At 24.5% G+C, this 24,552-nt stretch overlaps 1 protein-coding gene across 1 annotated transcript in view; it reads left to right on the top strand.

The window, feature by feature from the left end:
- The first annotated feature begins 1,654 nt into the window (after nt 1-1,654).
- The window catches only part of LOC100205037 (sorting nexin-32), a 77,297-nt gene continuing 54,399 nt past the window's right edge, over nt 1,655-24,552 (top strand). The window contains exons 1-3 of the mRNA XM_065805673.1: nt 1,655-1,791; nt 4,187-4,285; nt 22,918-23,025. Of these exons, the coding sequence (XP_065661745.1) occupies nt 1,786-1,791; nt 4,187-4,285; nt 22,918-23,025 (213 nt within the window). The 5' untranslated portion in view covers nt 1,655-1,785. The remainder of the gene's footprint in view (nt 1,792-4,186; nt 4,286-22,917; nt 23,026-24,552) is intronic.

Consider the following 24,552-nt stretch of genomic DNA (forward strand, 5'->3'; position numbering starts at 1 on the left):
ATAGTATATTCAAGATATGAGACGCCCAATTTAAAATCAAACCTTTTGAAATTCATTAAAGAAAAAAAAAGGTAGACCTGTTGTAATCAAAGTTTTTTTTAAAACTTGGTTATCATCTATTGAAAAAAGTTGAAAATGGACTACCAATTATGTAAAACCAAGTCAATACATGTTGCATATTTAAAAACGCTCTGAAATTGAATGATGTATTGTGCCGCGAGGAAAATATTTTTAAAAAGATTTTTAAATTCCTTTAATCTACTACCCTCTTACTGACACACACAATACTAAAAATATATGGTAATTAAAAAATATTGATTTAAGAGAACAGTACTTGCTGTTTTTTTTACCAAAAAAAAAGTTTCATTACGACATGATAAAGATAGGAGAGTGGTTTAAGATACTGCGTCAAAATTGTTGGATTTTCGTGTGATGTGATTGCAAACGACCCTCAAACAAGATACCTAGCAGTAGCGTTGCTGGGGTTGGTGTCACCCAGTGCGGTAAACTTTTGAAAAAAAAGTAAGGGCATACAAAATACAATCTTGTGATCTTTATAAAAAGCATTTTGTGTGAAGTAAAGAAATAGCAGAGTTATTAATAAAAAATATGGAAAAATCAAAACCTGAAAACTATTAGTTAGGTCAAACGCAAAAATTATTTAATACGAGCATGAGCAGTTCTGTCATATTTGCATTTTTTTCATTTTGGTGTCACCAAAAATACAAAAAATGCAAGTATGACAGATCTCTGTGTCAGATTGTGATGGTGTCACCCGGTGCGACCCGCACTCCCCCTCCCTCCCTCATGACGCCACTGCTACTTGGTTTGCTTTCTTTTGTCTTTATTTTTTTTATTTATTTATAAACTTAAAATAATGAATAGATTTTCATTAAAGATTTCAATCTTAATGAAAAATCTATTCATTATTTATTTTAATTCTATTATTTTTAATTTTTACATTAACTATTTTAAATCTATTCATTATTTAGTTTAATTATTCCTTCTTTTATTAAAACTTTGATTACAATGATTTTTATTAATTACTTGTCTTCTTAGAAATGTTTTCTTTAATGTATTTTTCTTTGCATAGTATTTAGTGGTTTTAAATTTTGTTAATATTTATATATTTTTTGATTTAAAATATGTTTAAAGTAAATTTTATAGATAAAGAGATTATGTATTTTATCTTATGAAAGGACTACTTAATAAGATATGTAACGTAAAATACGACAAAATGTACGGGGCTTAGTTATCAAACTTGTTTTCTTTTTTGTTAAGATATATCTTATTTCAATTATTTTAATATTTTATGTTAAGTTCTTGCTTAAACCAATAAATATTTATTGGTTTAAGCAATTTAAGAGCAGGTAGTTCAAGCAAAAACATAATAATAATAGTAATTTCCGAATAACTTCTTATTCTCCGAATAGCTATATATAGGTAAATTTTAGTCAAAATAATAAATTTTATTTTTGAATTTTATTTTGAATTTTGTTCTGGAATTTTGTTTTTTATGTTTCATTTATTCTTGTGACTAAAATGTTGAGTTGTCGAAACGTTTTACTTTATAAAACGTTTCGAAACGTTTTACTTTATAAAACGTTTCGACAACAGAATGCTGTTTTTTAACCGATTTTAAAAATCTTTTTCCGTGGCCATATTTTCAAATACTTCCGAGTTTTTTGACCGTACTCGAGACTCAAGCCTTATTGTTTCTAATTCAGCTAGGTCAATTGTAGCAAGAAGTGGAATCAAGTTGTCATATAACTATATATTGTAATAATGATGGTAAATTTTAATAATCAGCTTCATAATTAATAAATTGCTTGAAATTAGCTTTGCTATTTTCTCCAAATAAGAAATAAAAAGAATTAAGTTAATCACATATTCTTACGTAACACGATTAGAATAGCCTAAGCAATAAATTTATTTATATATATATATTTTTTTGAGAACCTCATTTTTAGGCTAAAAATTTTTTCTGATAATTTTATGATGGTCTAATGTGGTCCAGTTTGTTTAGGAAGATTTTCTGTTTTTGGAAACTCAAGTTTTAAAATTAATTTTATGCTAGTTAAATGTTTTAAGACCTATCTGAATGTCATTAACATATGAATAATTTTGATTAAATTTTATTTATAAATTTAAATATAATTTTTAATAATGGTTATATGGATTTTTAAAATAATAGTTAATTAAATTTAGAAAAAAATTTTGTAAAAGAAAATAAATAATTAAAAAAAAAGTTTTTTTTTTCACTGTAGCAGATCTTATTTCCTTCATATGGGTATTTCCTGGCCACTAACTCATCTTTCCTAATCCGTTAGTTGATGTTTTCAGAGAAGGCCTAGTTTACCTTATTTCAGTATTGCATCAATATACACATTAATGCAGGCAATCAAATAATTAACAATAATCTGATATTCTTCAGGCTTTATAAGTTTGATGTTATTTATCAATATTATGGTAACATTTGACTCATTTATATCTTTCTAACTACCTAATATTACCAACTCTGTGTAGTGAACTTTTAGTGAAACTTTCAAATAATATTAAGTAAAATCTAATTATGCAGCTCTATACACAGACTGGATATGCAGCTGCATAAGAATTTTATAATTGTCAAACTTGATAATAAACTTGCACATTTTATTATATTATATCATGGGTAAGTTTGTTGATTAGTTTGTCATTTAAATGTTTAGTTGACTGTTACATATTTAGGCCTGTGATGGTTTTAGAGTTACAGGGGTTCTTTTTTCTCTTTTCAAGAAAAAAAAAAATATACATATTTATACCTATAGTATCATTTACGGGGACAGATTTTACAAAAAGATAAACACTTATCTTTTTGTAAAATCTGTCCCCTTGTGTAACTTTTAATTTTTTGTCCCCGTAAGCATCGTTTTTTTGTAAAAAAAATGTCCCCATAAACAACTTTTATAGAGATTGAAAATTACATACATTGGCTATCAAATAGCCTGATTCGCAGCAGAGTGCTGCTACATCGACTGAGGGTTTGGTTTGGGTCAAGGTGAAGGTTAGAGTTATGGCAAAGTTTAAATATGGTTATATTACTGTAATTAATCGTTTTTGTATTAGATGAAAATAAAAATGAAATATAATATATAATAAATAAATAAAAATAACAAAAATAAATATAAAAAGCATATTTTATAATAAAAAAATAAATTTAACTATGTATAAATAAAAATAAAAATATGATAAAAATTAAAAATAATTATATGTATGATAAAAATTGTATAGAAAAAGGAAAAAAAAAAAACAAAATAGAAAAAAAAACATGTCCCCATAAGCGCCGACTAGAAGTGTGTGTATATATGTTTATGTATATATATATATATATATATATATATATATATATATATATATATATATATATATATATATATATATATATATATATATAACCCCTAACTGGTTGTCAGAAAGTTTTTCCGTATTTTGTTGACAAAAAGTAAAAATTAAAATGCAAGACTGGAATTTTTTTTTTTATTACTTGATAGACTGCCTGCCCCAACCAAACCCTCAGTCGATGTAGCAGCACTCCCTTGCGAGTCAAGCTACTTGTCAGTTGATGTAGCAGCACTCCGTTGTGAGTCAGGCTATTTGTCAGTCGATGTAGCAGCACTCCATTGCAAATCAGGCTATAAGATAGTCGGTGTAGCAACACTCTGTGCATGATTAAAAATAAATAAAAATAAAAACATTTTATTGAAAAAAATAAGAATAAAAACATTTTATTAAAAAAAATAAAAATTAAAACATTGTTTACATTATTAAAAACATTCAGAATGTTTTAAAAACATTCAGAATATTTTAAAAACATTGAGAATGTTTTTAAAAACATTCTGGTCAATTAAATTTGCGTTTTTGCAGTTTTAAAAAAAAATGAATAATTTGTAATTAAATTAATGGTTTTAACTTTCTGATAACATAGAAATGTTGGATGAAAGTCAAAAGTAATTATAAGTGACATATTTGTTGACAAAAGAAATTTTTTATCTTCCGTACTCCCAAATGCAACAATTTATATATATATATATATATATATATATATATATAATATATATATATATATATATATATATATATATATATATATAAATCAAGAGTTTTTAAAGATATCAACATATTAACTAATCAAATTTTTTACTTTTAGAATGATGTTGATGAACGAAATCTTTTGGATGATGTTGATGAGCAAAATCTTTTGGATGATGTCGATAAAAAGAATCTTTTAAATGAAGATGAGAAAAAGGTATTTCTTACCTTTCAACTATAGGTGTAGCTAAATGTACTAACTCTGTAAAAAACAGCTCTTCGATTGTCTATGGTTTTTAAACTGACAAAATTTGGATTAGATTATAACAAAACGCATCAATTTAATTGCGGGAACTAATTAAATTCAAAACCCACAAAAACACAAACTAAAAGACTGCAATGTTTTTAAAAACATTTTGAATGTTTTTAAAAAAATTCTGAATGTTTTTAAACACATTTTGAATGTTTTTATTTCATTTTTTAAAAATAAAAACATTCTGAATGTTCTTATTTTAATTTTTTTACTGTAAAGCATGTGTGGAGTGTTGCTACATCGACTATCTTATAGCCTGGTTCTATAAGGAAGTGCTGCTACATCAACTATCTTATAGCCTGCTGCTACAAAGGAGTGCTGCTACATCAACTGAGGGTTTGGTTTGGGCAGGCAGTCTATCAAATAATAAAAAAAAACATTTAAAAAAAAGTCTTGAAATTTTTTCTGGTCTTTAAAATGATTTTTTTTTAAAAAAACAACCTAAAACTGACGTTTTATGGTAAAAACTTAAAAGTGACCATGCAAGAGTGTGTGTGTATATATATATATATATATATATATATATATATATATATATATATATATATATATATATATATATATATATATATATATATATATATATATATACACACACACACACACACACACACACAGAGAGAGCTTGAAATAATAAACTTTTTTGTACCAGACAATTTGTCCGATAAAATGTAAAAATATTTTCGATAAAATTTATAAAATAAAATGTCTGATAAAATTTAAAAAAGTGCTATTCCTGACCACGGATAAAATATTTTGTTTTTAAAACTTGACCACGCAATTTCTATTGACAACATAAAAAAATTTGTAAGATAAATTATCTAACAAAAAGAAAATCTTAAAGAAAAAGAAAAAATTTAAGCTCAAAAAACTATAATTTGAAAAGAAAAATATATTTATATTACGTTTTTTAAAAGTTACTATACTATGCGAAATGCTTTGTAGATTATTAAATACATAAATTATTAAGTAAACATATTAAATACATAAATTATGTAATCATTAAATACATAATTAAATATATAATAAAAATGTGTAATACAAAATACAAAATTATTAAATACATAATTTACTATGTAAATATATTAAACACATAAATAATATTTACAATAAACCCATTTTATTTAAATTATCAAAGAATATTATATGAAATTACATTCGTATAAATATGTATTTTTTTATAAATCTTTACAGACTTTTTCTAGGATTAATTTTATAAACACTTTTAATAGCGAAAGTTTTGGTAAAAGATTACTACATCTGTCCAACAACATCTGTGGAGTAGTCCAAAATCATCTGTACACTTTTTCCAAGATTATCTGTATTTTTCTTTTATTCTAATAACATCTGTCCACTATCATCTGAAAATTCAACGACCCCTATAAACATCTTTAGGAAGATGTAACTACATCTTGAAGTTTTTCTCCAAGTCCATTAACATCTGGAAGATTTTTCTCCAGATGTAGTTACATCTGAAAAATTTTTTATATGCAACTACATCTGGTTAAAATAATGCATTATTAGTTAATATTTTTTTCCCGGTGTCATTACATCTGAAAAAAATCCTTTATGTAACTATATCTGGTTAAAATAATGCCTTGTTAATTAGTTCACCTTAAAAATAGCTTCATCTTAAAATCTACAGATGTAATTGCACAGATATTATTACGCTTTGATAATTTAAAAGATGTAACTACATCTGTAGAACCCACAGATGTAGTTGCACAGGTGTTATTACACTTTGATAATTTAAAAGATGTAACTACATCTGTAATATTCATTTAATTTTTGCACAGATGTTATTAGATACCAATGAAATTTCAGATGTTATTGAACAGATATTGTTATAAATCATTATATTTACAGATATTTTTGCACAGATGTTATTAGACATGGCAAAAACTGATGTTGTTACCCTGACCCAAAGTTTTTAGTGCAAACACAAAGTTATGTAACAACTCAAATTTAATAGTGTAATAAAAAGTACTAGTTTCTATAAGCATTAAAATAACTATTACGTTAAAATTTTTTATAAATAAATTTAAAAAGGGTTTCAAAAGCCAAAAAATTTGTTTGAATTTTATAAAAACCATCGGACAAGAAATAAAATAAATACTGAACTATAAATTCAAATTAATAACTGATTGCAACGTTTTAATATAAATGACGGGCTATTTAATTCAAAAAATGTAAAGCTTTGGCATCTTTTAAAAAATGAATTAATTCAAAAAAAAAGATGTGTTTTAATAGCGTTGCCGTGTGTTCGACTTAAATTTTGTTTGTATAAAAAAATAAAAAGTTCAAAATATAAAGTTTATATACAATACTGAATTTTAATCATAATTTTGGAACAACTAAAATGATTAGAAAATAAATGCACATAAAATATAGGTCAGACAAAATGACAAATAGATGTCATTTTTTACCAGACAAGTGCCGGACAATGTGCAATGTCCGGTGCTTATTTTGATTAATTGATATATTTGTATGTATGTATATATATATGTATGTATGTATGTATGTATGTATGTATGTATGTATGTATGTATGTATGTATGTATGTATGTATGTATGTATGTATGTATGTATGTATGTATGTATATATATATATATGTATATATATATTTATACTTATAACAGGCCTTCACAGGAGGGCGATTGCAGACCATTATATTACCACACAAATAATAACTTGGTTTTGATGATTTGACTATGGTTGTTAACAAAATTTTAGCATTTGAACATTAAAGAGACCAGTTAAAAAAAACAGCAAAAAAACCATTTCTAAATCTATTTCTTATGACTATGGAAAAACTTATTTAGACTTGACTAAAAAAACTTTATTTAAAAAAAAAGTGAACTTACAGGCTTGGCCAGGAAGGCGTGCAATTTCACGTCATAATATGACCACACAATTACTATTTGATTTTGAAAACTTGACTGCAGTTGTTTTGAAAATTTGTATAAATTTTAAAAACGCGCTGAAAAAACCAAACTATGAAGAAACTTAAAAGAAAACTTATCGTAAAAGAAGCAAATAAATCTTTGTAAAAAAAGTAACGAAAAATAAAAATAAAAATAACTTAACTAAAACTAAGATAAAAAACTAAAATTAAAACTTGACTCAAATAAATAAAAAACGATAAGATTATCTAAATTACCTTCAGAATAAATAACTTTGAATCGTTTATCTTTACTAATGTTTTTATTCGAAACCCTTATTAAATTAACTAACAACTTCTAATGATTGTATAATGAATACGCACATTTAAAAGTTAAAAAAAAGATTCTTAACAGTTCTTCGCAGTAACGTAAACAAACAAAAAAAAAAAAAATTAAATCGTTTATTTAAAAAGTTGATGTAATTTTTTTATTTATTTAAAGACATTTATGATAAAAATTATATACTTATATAAATATAAGAAAATATATATTATTCATTAATGTTTCAAAAATGCTAGCCTTTTTTTTTCTTTTCAAAAAAGTCTTTCTACTTTCGAAAATAACTCGGAATTCCAAGTTAATTAACTTTAATGATTCCAATATAAAGTTTATTATATAGAGATCATCACTGTTTAAAGTCGTTGCTTATAAAAATTTTTAAAATAATTTTAATTTTTTTTATTATACTTATAAAAAATCTTATATAATTATATCATTGATAATGATACTTTAATTAAAATAACAAAACTTATTTTTTTATAATATTATGGGAAGCCGTTTTAAATAAAGAGAAAACCTAATTTAGATTTTTTTTTTTTCCTTCTAATTTAAAAATATCAAATTTTTATATAAGAAGACACTATTTAACAGTTATGCATTAAAAAAAAAATTCAATTCTTTATTAATGCTTTGTTTAAACAACTTTTTTTAAACATAAATTTATTTATTTTTCCTTTTTTTTATTTATTATTATTTTTATATATATATTTATTTTTATTTATTATTATTTATTAGCATTTATCATAAAAAATACATAATTATATATAAATAAAAAAACACATATAATATTCAATACTTTAAATAAAAAATTATTAGCAGCGATTTTAAAAATGTTTCACTAATAAAAAAACAATAGTAAAGATTTAAGTTATTAAAATGTAATGTCATTCAAAAGTATGTTATTTTTTTTCAACAAAGTTTTTTTATTTTTTTAAGCATATTGACTTAAATGATTTTTTTTACAAAAAGAGACATTGTCATTGTCTAAAAAAGTTGTCATTTATAAAATCTAAATAAATTTTTTTTAATTTTAAATAACATTTATTATAAAGAAATACTTATAGGGCTTGAATTAACGCAAACAAATACTTATTAGGGCTTGAGTTAACGCAAACAAATCTAATCATGAAGAAAAAAATATTTTAACACCCCTCCTCTCTCTCTCTTTATGCCAGGCACCGCTTTGAGTTAAGGGGGTGGGTTGGTGTGGGAGGTGGGTTTACATGGGGGGTGGGTTGGCATGGGGGGTGGTTGTATTAGTATAAAATTGTATCTTTTCTAAATCTAAATAAATTTTTATTTAGATTTAGTAAAGATACAATTTTATAGTTCATAATTGTTATTTTTTAAATATAATTTCTCTCATATTTAAATGTTAGCTTATAATTTTCTCGTTCACCGGAGTTTAAAAGAGCGTAAATTACCGTTATAATTTACAGCTTAAGTTATAATTTAAAGTTTGAGTTGCAGTTAGTGTGTAATGAACAAGTTATAATGTAATGAGCAAGTAACATTTAATACTATTACAATATTACTTTTAGTAATTTTTTTACTTAACATGATACTTAAAAAAGTAAAAGTAAAAACACAAACTTTGCAATATTTAAACCACTTTAGTTGTAGAAAACTATTTAATATGTTCATTGCTGATAATAAAACACGTTATTTTTAAAAAGTATTGTAAAAAGCTATAAAACAACAGTAAAACAAACTGCAAAGTTGCTTTGACAGGTAGTCGGTAAAATGCAAACTGTGAACCTGTAAAATGCAAAATATTTAATTTAAATTAAAAAGTTGATGAGTAAACACTTTTTTAAATATAACTTTAGTGGTCATTAAAATATTTTACATTTTGACAATGTAAAAAGCTTACATTAATGTAAAAAAAACTTTGTGACGCTGTTTATTGCTGTTTTTTTACAGTTTATAACATTAATAACATAAAGCGCGTTTAAAATAAAATGAAGTAAATAGAGTTGTTCTAACTAATAAGTTTTAGCCTTATCGTCATAAAACTTTAAACTTAAAACGAGTCTATAATCTATAAATCAAAAGAGTAAGATCAAAGCAAAAATACATTAGATAACACGTTTTTTATAATTTGTTTCATGATCTAGCGTACTATTAAAAATTTAAGTATAATTAATTTTTTTCATTCAAATGGTTTTTAAGTGGATGTTTTCATTCAATTTTTTCATTCAATTTTTTCATTCAAATTGTTTTGCAATAAAAAGTGAATGAAAAAAACTTGGTCTAATCGAATTTTTCCTTTATTTTATATTTCCTTAAGTTTAGGTATAGACTTAAGATGTTTTTAAAAAAAAATTAAAACAGTAAAATAAAAGTAAAATAATTTACTTTTTATAATTTAATTTTTGGTTCAACGTTTGCAATGATCGCTGGTTTAATGTTTGCAGTAATTGTTTCTACTTTTAAAACTATTTTCAAGAAACAAAAAATATTGACTATTCAAAATGTTTACAAATTAAATAAAACTTTCTTTCTCACTTGCACTATACAAACTATTATGGACGCTGCTGCAACTAAATTTATAATTATTGAGCGTTAAAGTTCTTTTCAATTTTTTCAATTTTTTTTCAATTTCAATTGCAAAATTTTTTGAATAAGAGAATTTTAGAAGACTAAAGTTCTCTTGTTCAAGTAGTCTTGTGTAGAAGACTAAAAATCTCTTGTTCAAATAGATTTCTTTTTTAAAAAAATTCCTAAAAACAGCTTGTGTATTAATAGAAAATGTTTAATCTTGATATCGCTTTAAAGAAATTGAAAATATAAAAGAATGGAATTGGGTTTTTCATCTTCTATTTGAGATTTAGTTAGTTAGAAGCTTATATTATGTGTTTACAACATATAAAGTATAAATAGAAACATTTGTTTGGCTAACTTTTGCAAGTCTTTGAGTATATTAAGTAAATTTAATAGTTGAGTAACTGTGATTTAGTGTAGTATAAATTAACTGGTTGTTTTGATTTTGTTTGTAGATAAATTTATTGAGATGTACTTTATCCATACAATAAATCAAACTTAATATAACTTTAAAATATTATTGGCTTCCAATTTAAAGTAATTTAAATTCAAAAGCCCTTTATGTTAAATAAAAATCTCCACGCAAGGAGCAAATGATCTATTCGAAAAATAAATTTATCGTGACGTACTTTATAACCCCTAATGAAAAAATCAGAATGGCCAATAAAATGCTAAATTAGAAAAGAAAAGAAAATTAACAACAATAACAAAAACAAAAACATATCATGAAAATATTTTTTTTTAAAGAAAAAAGTAATTTCCGAGCACTTTCCGAAATGCTTAATTTGAGCCTTGCTTATATAAATTATATAATATAAGTTAAATTTTATACAACTTTCATTGATACTTTGAGCAAAAATCATTATCAGTATTTGTTTCTTAAAATTTGAAAGTTATTTAAAAGCATTTTGCTAATATAAAAGTCAAAACGTTATTTATTTCTAACATATAGCTCTAACATGATATATCTAAATATGATATAAAATCTTTATTATCAGCACATTTTAAAAATATAATTAGCCATTGTCAAATTGTCAAAACAAAGTTATTATTTGCGTCGTCAAATAAAGGTTCGTGATCACATGCCTTTCTGTGAAGGTCTGATATATAAGGTCTGATGTCTCTCTCTCTCTCTCTCTCTCTCTCTCTCTCTCTCTCTCTCTCTCTCTCTCTCTCTCTATCTCTCTCTCTCTCTCTCTCTCTATCTATCTATCTATCTATCTATCTATCTATATATATATATATATATATATATATATATATATATATATATATATATATATATATATATATCAGACCTTCACAGAAAGGTGTGTGATTGCAAGCCTTTATATGACCACGCAAATAATAACTTTGTTTTGATAATTTGACCATGGCTAATTATATTTAAAAAATTATTTATAGTATATATATATATATATATATATATATATATATATATATATATATATATATATATATATATATATATATATATATATATATATATATATATATATATATATATATATATATATATATATATTTTAAACATCTTTGTTTCCAACAAGGCTGCAAGCAGCCACTAATTAAAGTTGGAAGTTACTGAAAGAGAAAAGATGAAGATTGTAGAGCATGATAATGATTGACGGACGACTTAAAAGATTGCAAATTATATGAATCAGGAAAGCTAGATGAAGAAAGCGAATTCCAATAAGCTGATGTTTGAGGAAAAAAACTAGGTGAATAAGCGTTTTTGGAGCACTTAGGAACAGTCACAGAAAAAGGATGACACTTAATTGAATGACGAGTAACACGAGAATGAATTATAGTAGATGGCACAAGAGACGCTAGCTCTTTAGAGCAGTGCTCATTATAGTATTTGTAGAAAAGAGAAAGAGAAGCAACATTACGACGATGTGATAATGGTTGGAGGTTGGCTGCAAGAGCAGGTCCAACAATGTTTACAATGCGTTTTTGCACCTTGTCTAAAAGAGAAAGGGCATCATTAGAAGATCCGCCCCAGATATGGAACAGTATTCCATACAAGGCAGAATTTGAGATTTATAGAGATAGAGAATAGAATCCGAAAAAAGAAAGTGACGAGCTCGATAAAGAGATGCAACCTTAGCAGATGCTAATTTTGCAACTGATTTGATATATGGTTTCCAAGAAAGATTGGAAGTAAGAGTTAATCCTAGAAGATGAAGAGTAGGTGACTCATCGAGTACATCACCGTTCATAAATATAGGAAGATCTAAATTATTGCGATAACGATTGGCTGAAAAAAATTGAGTTTTATCTGAATTAAAGTTCACCAGCCACTGTGAGCCCCATGCTGTAGCAGAAGTGAGATCCTTTTCAAACTCAAATGCCCCCTCCAAGCAATCAGAGGGTGATGGTTTCTTATCACGACAAGAATAAATGGTAGTATCATCAGCAAACAATGCCACCTTAGATGTGAGAATATCTGGAAGATCATTAATGTAAATTAAAAAGAGTATAGGGCCAAGGATAGAACCTTGAGGAACCCCTGAAGTTACAGAATAATAAGAAGAGTGTTGTCCATCGAGGACAACTTTTATGCTACGATTGGAAAAGAAGGATTCAATGATCTTAAAGATGTTGCCGGATACACCATAAGAGGAAAGCTTATGGAGAAGACCAGCATGCCAAACTTTATCAAAAGCTTTTGAAATATCAAGAGCGATGGCCTTAACCTCTCCACCTTTATCTAATGCACGATAAAACCTGTCAGTTATTACTGTTAGCAAATCAGCTGTAGAACGAGAAGATCGAAATCCATATTGATGGTCAGAAAGTAAGTTATTAGATTCAAGATGAGAAATTAAGTGTTTGTTAATTAAAGATTCAAAAACCTTGCTTATGATAGGAAGAAGACTAATGGGACGGTAGTTAGATGAATCGGATCGCTCTCCAGAATTTTTGAAGATAGGGATAACACATGCCGCTTTCCAGCAGGCTGGAAAGCAAGACTCTGATATATATATATATATATATATATATGTATATATATATATATATATATATATATATTTATATATATATATATAAGAGAGAGAGTCTTGTATGGTAGTCGAAAAGTTTTTTCCATAAACTGTAGTTTGAAAGAGAGCGCTAATAAAACAGACCAGAAAAAGTTTAAAAACTTAAAATTTTTTCGTTTTTATTAAATGATAGACTGCCTGCCCTAACCAAACCCTCAGTCGATGTAGCAACACTCCGTGCATGTTTAAAAAAAATGTTTTTAAAAAACAAAAACAAAACACTATTAATTAAAAAACTTTCTAGTCATTATTATTGCCGTTTTTAAAAAAACAATAAAACTTTATGTACTTCTGCATTATTTTAATTGCTTTGACTTTTAGAATATAAAAATGTAGCTTATTTGTTGAGGTAGCGCAATTGCTGTTAAGAGACTTATTTTACCATTAAAGTCTCTTTTGACTACAAGATAAGAATATATATATATATATATATATATATATATATATATATATATATATATATATATATATATATATATATATATATGTATATATATATACATATATATATATACATATATATATATATATATACATATATACATATATACATATATATGCAGGCCTTGTTACGAGATTTCGCTGCGTAGCGAAAACGCGTAGCGCATTTCTAAGTAACTCAACTCAGCAAATATATTTTGCATCGTTAGAAGTTATATTGCGTCACTAGCGTCTTTTCAAGTACCGCATTGTAATTAAAGTTATTTTATTAACGCGTTAAAAATCATACAAACAGTTTGTTTTTTTCTCACTATAACAAAAGTTACAAATAAAATCTAAGTTCTTATTAAAAAAATCATTTTTATTATTTTTTTTAAATATGAACTAAATTTTATTTTGAAAAAAATATTTTTTTCATGAAACGTAAAATATTTGTTTATTTTCTTATGATTTTATATTTAGTTTTTGGTTATTTTATTAACTGTTAATACATTTTTTCTTATTTAATTTGTGAACTCTTTTTAATAATGTTTTTAAACAATAAAGTTTTTTTTTGTTATTTATCAGTTACCGATAACATATTCGTGATCATAATTTATTTTCATAAATTAAATGAACGTCATTAAAACTTTACGTTATTGAATTAACAATAAACAAAATATCTTATTAATAAAATATTTACATCAAAATAAATCGTGCGTTTTTTAAACTTATTATGACTAAAAATAATTTTTATATTTAAAAGGAATTTATATATTTAATTCCTTGAGATAAAACTTAAAACACTTTTTTTTTTAACTAATTTTTAATAACAAAAAAAAATTATGAAACAAACTGTTTCTTTAACAAAAAAATCTATTATTTTACAATTGCGGTTAAATTTACTTACGACTTTATTTCTTCTGAATAAACGTCACGTTAACGGTAATCAAAAGATAATTTAAATATTCTAAAAGATATAAGTTTTTGCGTAGCGCTAAACTACTGAACGCGTATGCAAATCGACTTTTCGCAAGCAAAATGGAAGCTGCGTAGCGCTTCTTAACAAGGCCTGTATATGTATACATATATATATATATATATATATATATATATATATATATATATATATATATATATATATATATATATATATGTATATATGTATATATGTATATATGTATATATGTATATATGTATATATGTATATATGTATATATATATATATATATATATATATATATATATATATATATATATATATATATATATATATATATATATATATATATGATTTTTAATTACTTTCTAACCTATGTATTGAAAAATTTTATATTGGTCATTTTAAACTGATGATGAATTTTGTAAGTTCGAAACATATATATTTCAAACTAAAAAGTGTTTTTTATATCACTAAAATAATATGTATATATATATTTTTTTTGTATATATATTTATATATCATTTTAAACTGTGTTTAATTATAAACATTTTAAGTACTTGTTGAAATATTTTGAATGTTTATTTAAAAAGTTATTTAAATTTTATTATATACGTTAAAAAAAAAAAAATTAAAAATGGAAAATTTGAATATCGAGCATATATTAAAACCCGTGCTCTACTTGGAGTTTCAGCACAAGCCATATCCAATGAGTTGGTTTTAGTTCATGGTAACCAAGCTCTAAAATATAGTACAGTTGCCAAGTGGGCTACTTTATTTAAAGATGGTAGTGAGAGTCTCAAAGGTGATCCTCGCTCAGGGCACCCTCGAACCACGTATACAGCTGAGAATATTGAGCGTGTGTGTGCCATTATTAAAGAAAATCCGCATGCAACACATGATATAATTGAAGCCCTGACATCAATTAATTGTTCTACAATCAACAAAATCATTCACAACGCATTTAAAAAAAGAAAACTAACATCACATTGGATACCCCACGAGTTAACCGATCAAAATCGCAAGAATTGAGTTAAGTCATGTAAGGAAAATTTAGCCCTTTTCAGAAAGGGCCCATAGAGACTATGTGATATTATTACAGGGTATGATTCGTGGTTTTATTTGAGACAAGTTGGACACAAGTCAGCTAATGCTAGTTAAGTTGGTGAAGGTGAAAGTCCAAGAACTATAGTAAGATGCGACAGGTTTCAGCCGAAAAACATGTTCTACATCTTCTTCAAAACAACAGGTGTTGTTTATTTGGGTTGTGTTGAAAAGGGAACCACCATTACTAGCAAATTTTATATAAAAAATTGTTTGAAACCTCTTATATGCGAAATAAATAAGCAAAGACCTAAAACAGGCACTCAAAATTTCAAATTTCTCCATTATAACGCTCGACCCCATGTGACTAAAACCGTCACAAATTGTCTTAACCAAGCTGGAATTACAATAATTCGCCACCCACCATACTCACTAGACTTAGCTCCATCCGATTATTGGCTATTCGACTTGATAAAAAAAAATCTTGATGACGATACTGACGTCAAAAGTTAAAAAATTTGCATAACGAAGCTACTTCAAAGTATACTCAAAGAAGAGTATAAAAAAACATTTGACAAATGGCTTGAAAGGATGCAACTTTGCATAGATAACGATGGACATTATTTTGAACATTTGATAAAATAAAATTTAAAAAAACTTTTTTTTTTTTTTTTTTAGGGGAGTTTACGAACTTTCCTAACGACCTAAGTAATACAAATAAAAAATTAAAAATTTAAGTTTATGAGAAGCAGCAATGCAAATGGACTTAAGATAATTTTAAGACTATATAAAGTATGACAAAATATTACAAATTAAATTGCCGCTGCAAAACAAGACCATCTTAAGTCCGTTTTGGCGGTTCTGAGAAAAAGTCATTTAAAGTTTTAAATTTAATCACTGCTTTTGATTTTTTTGATTAAATCAACTTGTTTTCAGTTATTATATGTATTAAGTATTTTAAACCAAAAAAGTTTTTTTTTGCCAAAATATGGACTTTGGATAGTTTTGTTTTGCAGCAACGATGTCTCTTAATTAATTTTTTAGGACATAAGATATTTGAATTTTACTCATAGTTGCAAAAGTTGAAAATAAAAATTTTAAAAACACATGCATTAATTCAGCATTTTTTTTTTCAAATAATTAGGTGATTGATAGTTTTTTATTTATTATAAAAAACACATATCGTCAGCCCGGAATACAAGTGTCATTCAATATTTTGAAAAAAATGACTTTTATATGTGAACTATTTTTTGTGGACTTATTTAAAAAAAAAAAAAATTAAGTCCACAAAAAATAGATATATTTTTTGTACAAAAAATATATCTATTTTTTGTGGACTTATTTAAAAAAAATATTATTTGATAGCTCAAAATTTCATAAATTTTTTTCCAATATAGTTCAGTAGATCATTTGTCGTAGATGAACTTTTTATACAAGATGCTTGTGGTACATTTGTTGTACTTAGCGTAGATTAATAGTAGCGTTCTATTTCCTCACTCGACTTTAGATTTAACTACGTATATTCATTCACTTGTTTACTTTTTAGCATTTGTTTTTTGTAAATAAAAAGTTATAATTTCCATTTGTTTTTTAATATTTAGTTTTTTTTTTCTTCTTTAAATTGAATTGAAATGTTCAGTAAATAAAAATTATTACTCGTAATCAAAAGAACTAAACAGTATTTATAAATATATTGTTTTTGTAAAGATAAGTAACAAATATGGAATATTTTATAACAAATATGGAGTATTTTATGACTTCTGATGCTGATAATCCAATACGAATAGTATTGGAGCCTAACCACCAAATGGAGGAAGAAGCTCCTGGATATGTAGTGGAAGACCCTACTAATTCATCTTTTTCTTCTACTATCATTTCTCCTAACAATGAAAAGTAAATATAAAATACTTGTGTACAAAGATTTGATTACAATATGTCTTGTGCTCGAATAGTTTTAAAGAGATCATTATTTTTACATTCTAAATAAGTTCTTGAAATTTCTTTTGTTATCAATACCTTTTATTTATTTACTTTTACATCAACTGTGTTTATGCTTTGTTTTTTTATAATATTCTAAATTATAAGTTTTAAATTATAAGTTTAAATCTGATCTGGAGCTAAGCCAACTACAAATCAATTTCTACGCATATCAAAACATTCGTCTGGCATTCGACTCTTGACGTATTTAAAATTTCTGAAAAAAATCAAACATTTATCAACAAATACAATGAAACAACCTCATTACTTGTCCCGTCAACAACTACCCCTTGCAATAACATGGGTGACCAAAGATGTTGCAAATGCTGTCAAATTGAAAAACGAACTCTGGGGCAAATTTATCGCAGCTAGCTGAACAAAAAAGCCAATAGACTTATTGTTACTTTAATAATATTTTGCAGAAAACTCTCAAGAAAAAGACAAAGAAGTCTTAACAAGTGGAAAAATAATGTCATAAAAAAGCAAAGGCAGTGTGGCAAAGCCTACATAGATAGAAATGGTCAAGAGAGACCAAAGAGAAAAGTAGGAGAAGCTTGTTCTTCTGTGTGTAAACTAAAATGTTTTGAAGTTTTTAGTGCTAATGACAGAGTTGAAATCCTTCTCATTTCTGAAACTTAAGTGGCACTAAAAAACTTTTATACTCAAAATATAGAAAGGTGGGATTGTAAAAGAAAAAGTATAAGTTCAGGAATCGAAAAACATAAGTGTGTTTATAAATATCATTTTGAAAAGAACGATGTTAGAAGCAGAGTTTGTTAATTATTTTTTCTAAAAACTTTAAATATCAGTGAAAGAAGAATTTACTATAATTTTAATAACGGGTAAATAAAGTAAGTGGACTAAGGTTCCCAAAGAAAGGAAAAATGGTTTGTATACATATAAATAGTTTTCCAACAAATGGTTCACACTATTGCAGGCAGAATGCTTACAAAAAATATTTAGAGCCATCATTAAGTACAATTAAAATGTACAGGTTGTTTACACAAGCTTACCCAGAGTTCAATGTAAAAAAAGATGTTTATTATTCAACTTTTAATACAGAGTTTAATTTGGCATTTCATAAACCGAAGAAAGATTTGTGTGATTTATTTCGAGAGTATAAAAACAAAGAAGATGATTAAAAAATACTGCAGCATAGAGAGAGTAAGCTATTATCTAAACAAGAAAGAAAATGTTACCTAGCTAAAGTTGCAAATGGAGATTACAAAACCACAGCAGTTATAACTTTTGATTTAGAAAAAGTATTTCCCCTTCCAATTTCAAATATTTCTGCGTTTTATTATAAAAGAAAATTAAATTGTTATAATTTCACAGTCCACTGTTCATTAAATAACAAAACTTATTGTGCACTTTGGAATAAATCCATGGCTGGTAGAGGTGCAAATGAACTTGCAAGTTGTCTGTATAAACTTGCAAGTTGTCTGTATAAACTATTAAAGTTAATCATTCAAAACTTTCCTAATATATCAATTAATCAAATTATTTTGTGGTCTGATTCTTGTGTTACCCAAAATAAGAACTCAATTGTGTCTATGGCAATAAAAAATTTTCAAAATAAAAGCAGAATACCACTCATTGAACAGAAGTATAGTGAACCTGGTCATAGTTCAGTACAGAATATTGACACTGCATAGTGTGATTGAGGCAAAATTAAGACATTTTGAGATTTACAGTTCTCCTATCTTATTCAAATTACTGTCATCTATTATAAAAACTTCTCGAGTAGAATTGAAAGTCATACAAATGTACAAAGATGATTCAAAAACTTCAAACTTGCTTCCAAATCTTTATATTTCCATAAAGTGCCTTTTGCAAAGGTAAAACTAATGTGTCATGAAAAACATCTACCTTTTCATGTTAAATTCAAAAAATCGTTCTCTGGTCCGTTGAAGAAAGATTGGTAAAAGGTACCCCTTAAAGAAAGAATAAACAGAAAGTTGAAGTTCTGAAAGAATTTCCTCCATTAAAAAATGATTCAACACATTTTTTGCTCTCAGATAAAATTATTAATGACCTTGAGTCAATGGTAAAATGTTTTGTTTGTGATGATCTTAAATTTTATAATACTCTTTTTAAGTCACAAAGTCTGAACAATTAAATATATCACTTTGTAAAATGTTTTAATAAGCATTGTATATATTTATTTCTTTAATGTAAAAAAAAGGTACAATAATGGAATGGTTGTTTTTTATATTTAAGGTTTAATTTATTTATATCATTTTTTGTAGACAAATTAAAAGATATGTGTGATAAATTAGTTATTTTATTTTTAATCATTCGAAAATAAATAATATTAATAAATATTGCTTAATGTAAAAAATGAAAAATATTGTGAATATTTGTAGTTATTTATAAATTGTAGTTATTTATATTGTATTGTATTGTTATTTATATTGTATTGTAGTTATTTATAAATTGAGTAAGTGAAACCTTAAACCATACTCAATTTATTAATAAGTATATTTGTATAAGAAGCTTATTAATTTCTATATAAGAAGCTTGAAGATAAGCATTATATTTAGAAATATACAGTTTTAAAACTGTATATTTCTAAATATAATGCCAATAAATTGGTTACCGGGATTGAATTAAAGAAAAAAATGCGGAGGGCAGTGAAACTAAAATTATACTAAAGTTATAAGTCATCGTTAGTATTTACATAAGTAAATTTAATTTTAATTCACCCACTATTAAATTAATTGCATCTATGACAATTGTATTCTGACAAAATGTTCTGATTTCAAAATACATTTGTCGTATTTGCAAAACAGTGTTCTTAGTTACAGAGGAAGTTTTTTTTTTTTTAATAATTTAAACAAAAACTTATATTGATTTAAATTTTAACATGTAATTAAATTTACATAAAGAGGTTTTGTACTTTAAACTTTGAATGGAAATTTCTCAATTTAAACACAGTGTCATATATGACACTTGTATACGATATGATAATAAAACAATTAGTTACTAAAATTTCAAACACATTTTTTTCAAGACATTATAGAAACCATGCTGAAACATGATTATTTCTTTCAGTAGCGTTACTATTAAGAAAAATAATTAAGTACGCTATCAAATTATGTTTTAGCATGGTTTTTGCATGCGTTAACAAAAGCATACAAAATTTTACTTAAAATGAATACATTTGTAATTTGTTTAAAAGAAACCATTACAATTCCTTTTTTCTATAGCATGCTTTTTTTTTTTTTTAATTTTTTAAAGTAATGTTTATTTGCATATTAAAAACACATTTTAAAAGGTTTCAAAAGATTATTTAAGTTTTGCTGATTTTGAATTTCTTCAAGTTTGTTTTTTTATTTGTAAATTAATTTAGTGAACTAAATTGAGAAAAATTCATTATTTAGTATCAATGGATAACAATTTACGATAATTAGGTTTTCAAAGTGCGCGCAATATAATTATCATTAATTTGCTGGCACTTTGCATATGCATACAAAATTGTTTTGGAGAAATAAAAATTAATAAAATTCAATAAGCATCAATGATACATCTAATAACTTATTAACTAGAGTAAAAATAATTTGAAAATAAAACTTCCTTATATGACATAAATCTCTTAAATAAGACGTGCGTCGTTAAATAAAAATACGAATGTCAGCGTTCATTAAAAAAAAAAACTTTGTTGCGCCCTGGGCTTGTAACAAGTATAAAACCAAAAAACCATGTATATATATGTATATATATATATATATATATATATATATATATATATATATATATATATATATATATGTATATATATATATATATATATATATATATATATATATATATATATATATATATATATATATATATATATATATATATATCAGGCCTTGTTTCAAATAAAAAATGTTTAGTGCAATAGCCTAATGTAAATTTGACGTCATAAAATTCTCTTTATTTTTTAAAGACATTAACTTTTTAAAATTACTACAATAATATTAATTACCGCAAAACAAGTTAAATGTTATTTAACTTCTTTTTTATTATTAATTTTAGGTGAAAGATTATTATTATTTTTTTTAATGTTAAATAATTAAGTTTGGTATCACATTTTTGAAAATGTTTGATATTAACAAGTTTCTTTCTTTTCTTGACATTTGCATAAATAAATTAAAATATGTTAAATTTTTGAATTTTTAAATGATTGTTTCTTAAATTTCTAATTGCGGCTTTGCAATTACAAAGGATTTTTTATTTAAAAAAAATTAGTGAGTAACAAATAAAAAAATTAAGTTAATTTGTTTACTTTATTTATTAAAAATATTATTATTTTATTAACGATTTTGTTGTGAAAGCAAAGATTATTTTTCCAAACATCATTTATTAAAATTATATCGCTGTATATATTGTCTATTAAAAAATAATTGCTGCGATACAACTTTCGTTATAAAAAAAAGTTCAACTTATGTTTTGTGCATTTTTTTGATGCAGCTGTTTATTTCAAATTTAATTATGAGTAAAAAAAAAATGTAAAAAAAAAAGAAAGGAAAACTGAAAAAACAATTGTAATAAAAATGAGCTAATTTTTTTTTAAGAGTAAATAAAATTTAAATATTGAACAAAATTTAGTAATATTTTTAAATAAATTTGACAGTTAAGTTATAAACCCAAGCATACTCTTTAATTTTAATAAACTTAAATATAATTTTTAAATCAAAATTAAATTATATATATTTTAAATCTAAATTAAATTATATATATATATTTAATCAGAATAAAATTACATATTTTTTTAAAATTAGTTTTTATCAGAATTATTTTTCATCATAATTGAGTTACATTATTATGATCTTTGCTTCAAGCCTAAAGTATTAGTGGTTTTCAAATGAAAAAATCAATCATTACAATAAAATAAAAACAAACTAAAAATAAATTTTTAATTTTATTTGAGTTTTTTTCATTAGTAACTAGGACTTATATCTAACATAATTATCATTCAAACTTTTGTTAATGTGATATTTTTAAAATTAATTACTACTTTTATCTTACCGCTTATAGAATAATTTAGAAGTTATCAAATAATAAAAAGTTGCATAACCAAGGTTGCTTACGTAAAATCGTTTAAGGTGTAAATAAATTGCTCTACGCGTAATGATTTAAAACAAGGCCTGTATATATATATATATATATATATATATATATATATATATATATATATATATATATATATATATATATATATATATATATATATATATATATATATATATATATATGTGTATATATATATATATATATATATATATATATATATATATATATATAGATTCACACATATACGCATATCTTTATATATTTGTTTTGTTTTGTTTTAGAGGTCAGAAAGTGCTAAATCAATTGATTTAAGTGATAATTCATTATTGGTTGATATATCTGATGCTCTAAGTGAAAAGGAGAAAGTCAAGTTCACTGTTCACACAAAGGTTTATATGTTTGTATTGTCCTAAATATGTTATTGGAATGTGTTATTGTTTTTTTTTTTTTTTTTTTTCTTTCTACAAAATCACAATACAAATTAAGATTTATATTACCATGAAATGCTCTTGACTCATTATTTGGATTTAAAGGCTTAAAATTTTTTTTAATTTTTTAATTTTTTTTGCTCTTGTAATTTAAAGTATTAAAATATATTAACTTAAAATACTATTCAATAACTTTATATTTCAAAAATTTTAATTGTTTGGGAAATGCAAATAAAATTTTAAGTACTTAAATTGAAAGACTTTTTTGACAAAGCTATTGATAGGAAAATAATTTAAATTTTAAACACATTACATGATTAAATAATGAGCAATATAGATCTATATTTGATGATACAAAATAAACTTGAAATTTGCAAACAAAAAAAAGTTTTAAAAAGAACTCACTGGCGTGTTGGCTCCATGAAGTCTATGCAGTAGGGTGGAGCGGTTTTGAAAATTTTCGAAATTTGATTTGCTTGAGCTGCGAATTGATGTCTTTTGGTGAAAAAAGAACCTTACTTTTTTTTTTCAATTTAAATGAGTTCTTGAGGTTCCCCTTTAGATTCTAAGTTTTTGACGGGTCCTAATATTGAATTTTTTTTCTCTAAACTATATTAACTTGGTACTCAAAAGAAGCAGAATAATATGCTGATTTTGAAAATAATATTTGTTTTTATTAAAAGCTAAAAATCAAAAAAATAGAGTTGTTTTTTCCATAAAAAACTCTTGTCTTCAACAAAACAGGGGTTTTAAGGTATATTTTTGCAAATATTTTTTTCAATAAAAATTTTTTTTTAATAAAATTATTATTTATAAGGCAAGCATTTTATTCTGCTTTTTTTGTGTCCAAAGTTGATATGGTTTACAAAATAGAAAAAAATTCAAAAATATTCGAACCTGTCAAAAATTTAGAATCCAAAGAGGAACCTCAAGATCTCATCCAAATCAAAAAATTTTTTTTTACTTTCATCTTATAATTAATAGACATCAATTCATGTCTCAGGAATATTGATTTTTAAACTTTTTTTTTTTTGCTATGAAAATCACTCTAAAAAGGCCTATTTATGCTGGATTTTACCATATATGCATGATTTGAAGGCCCATAAGTATATAAGCGTCGTGTTTATAACGGGATATAACTTAGAGTAAACAAGTTTGAGTTGTTACACTGCATTTTAAAAAGAGCTGGTTTTTATCAGCATTGGAAATGTAATAATGATAGATTTAAAATTAAGGTTGAATGTTTAGGAGGTAGAAAAATTAATTGATAGTTTTCATGAATCTAGAAATCAATGGATTATTTTTATTGCCTGACAGTTAATTGCTAAAAGCAATAGATAATCCACGAATTGTAAATATTTCATTGATATTATAATTAATATATACCAAGTTTTATTTAAATTAAAAATTTGCCTGATAGCTTGTAAAACTAATAGTTGTAAAAATTAATAATAAAACTTTTTTTTTTCCAAACAAATTGAATAATAA

Source organism: Hydra vulgaris, chromosome 09, assembly GCF_038396675.1.
Source record: "Hydra vulgaris chromosome 09, alternate assembly HydraT2T_AEP".
Taxonomy (NCBI): Eukaryota; Metazoa; Cnidaria; class Hydrozoa; order Anthoathecata; family Hydridae; genus Hydra; species Hydra vulgaris.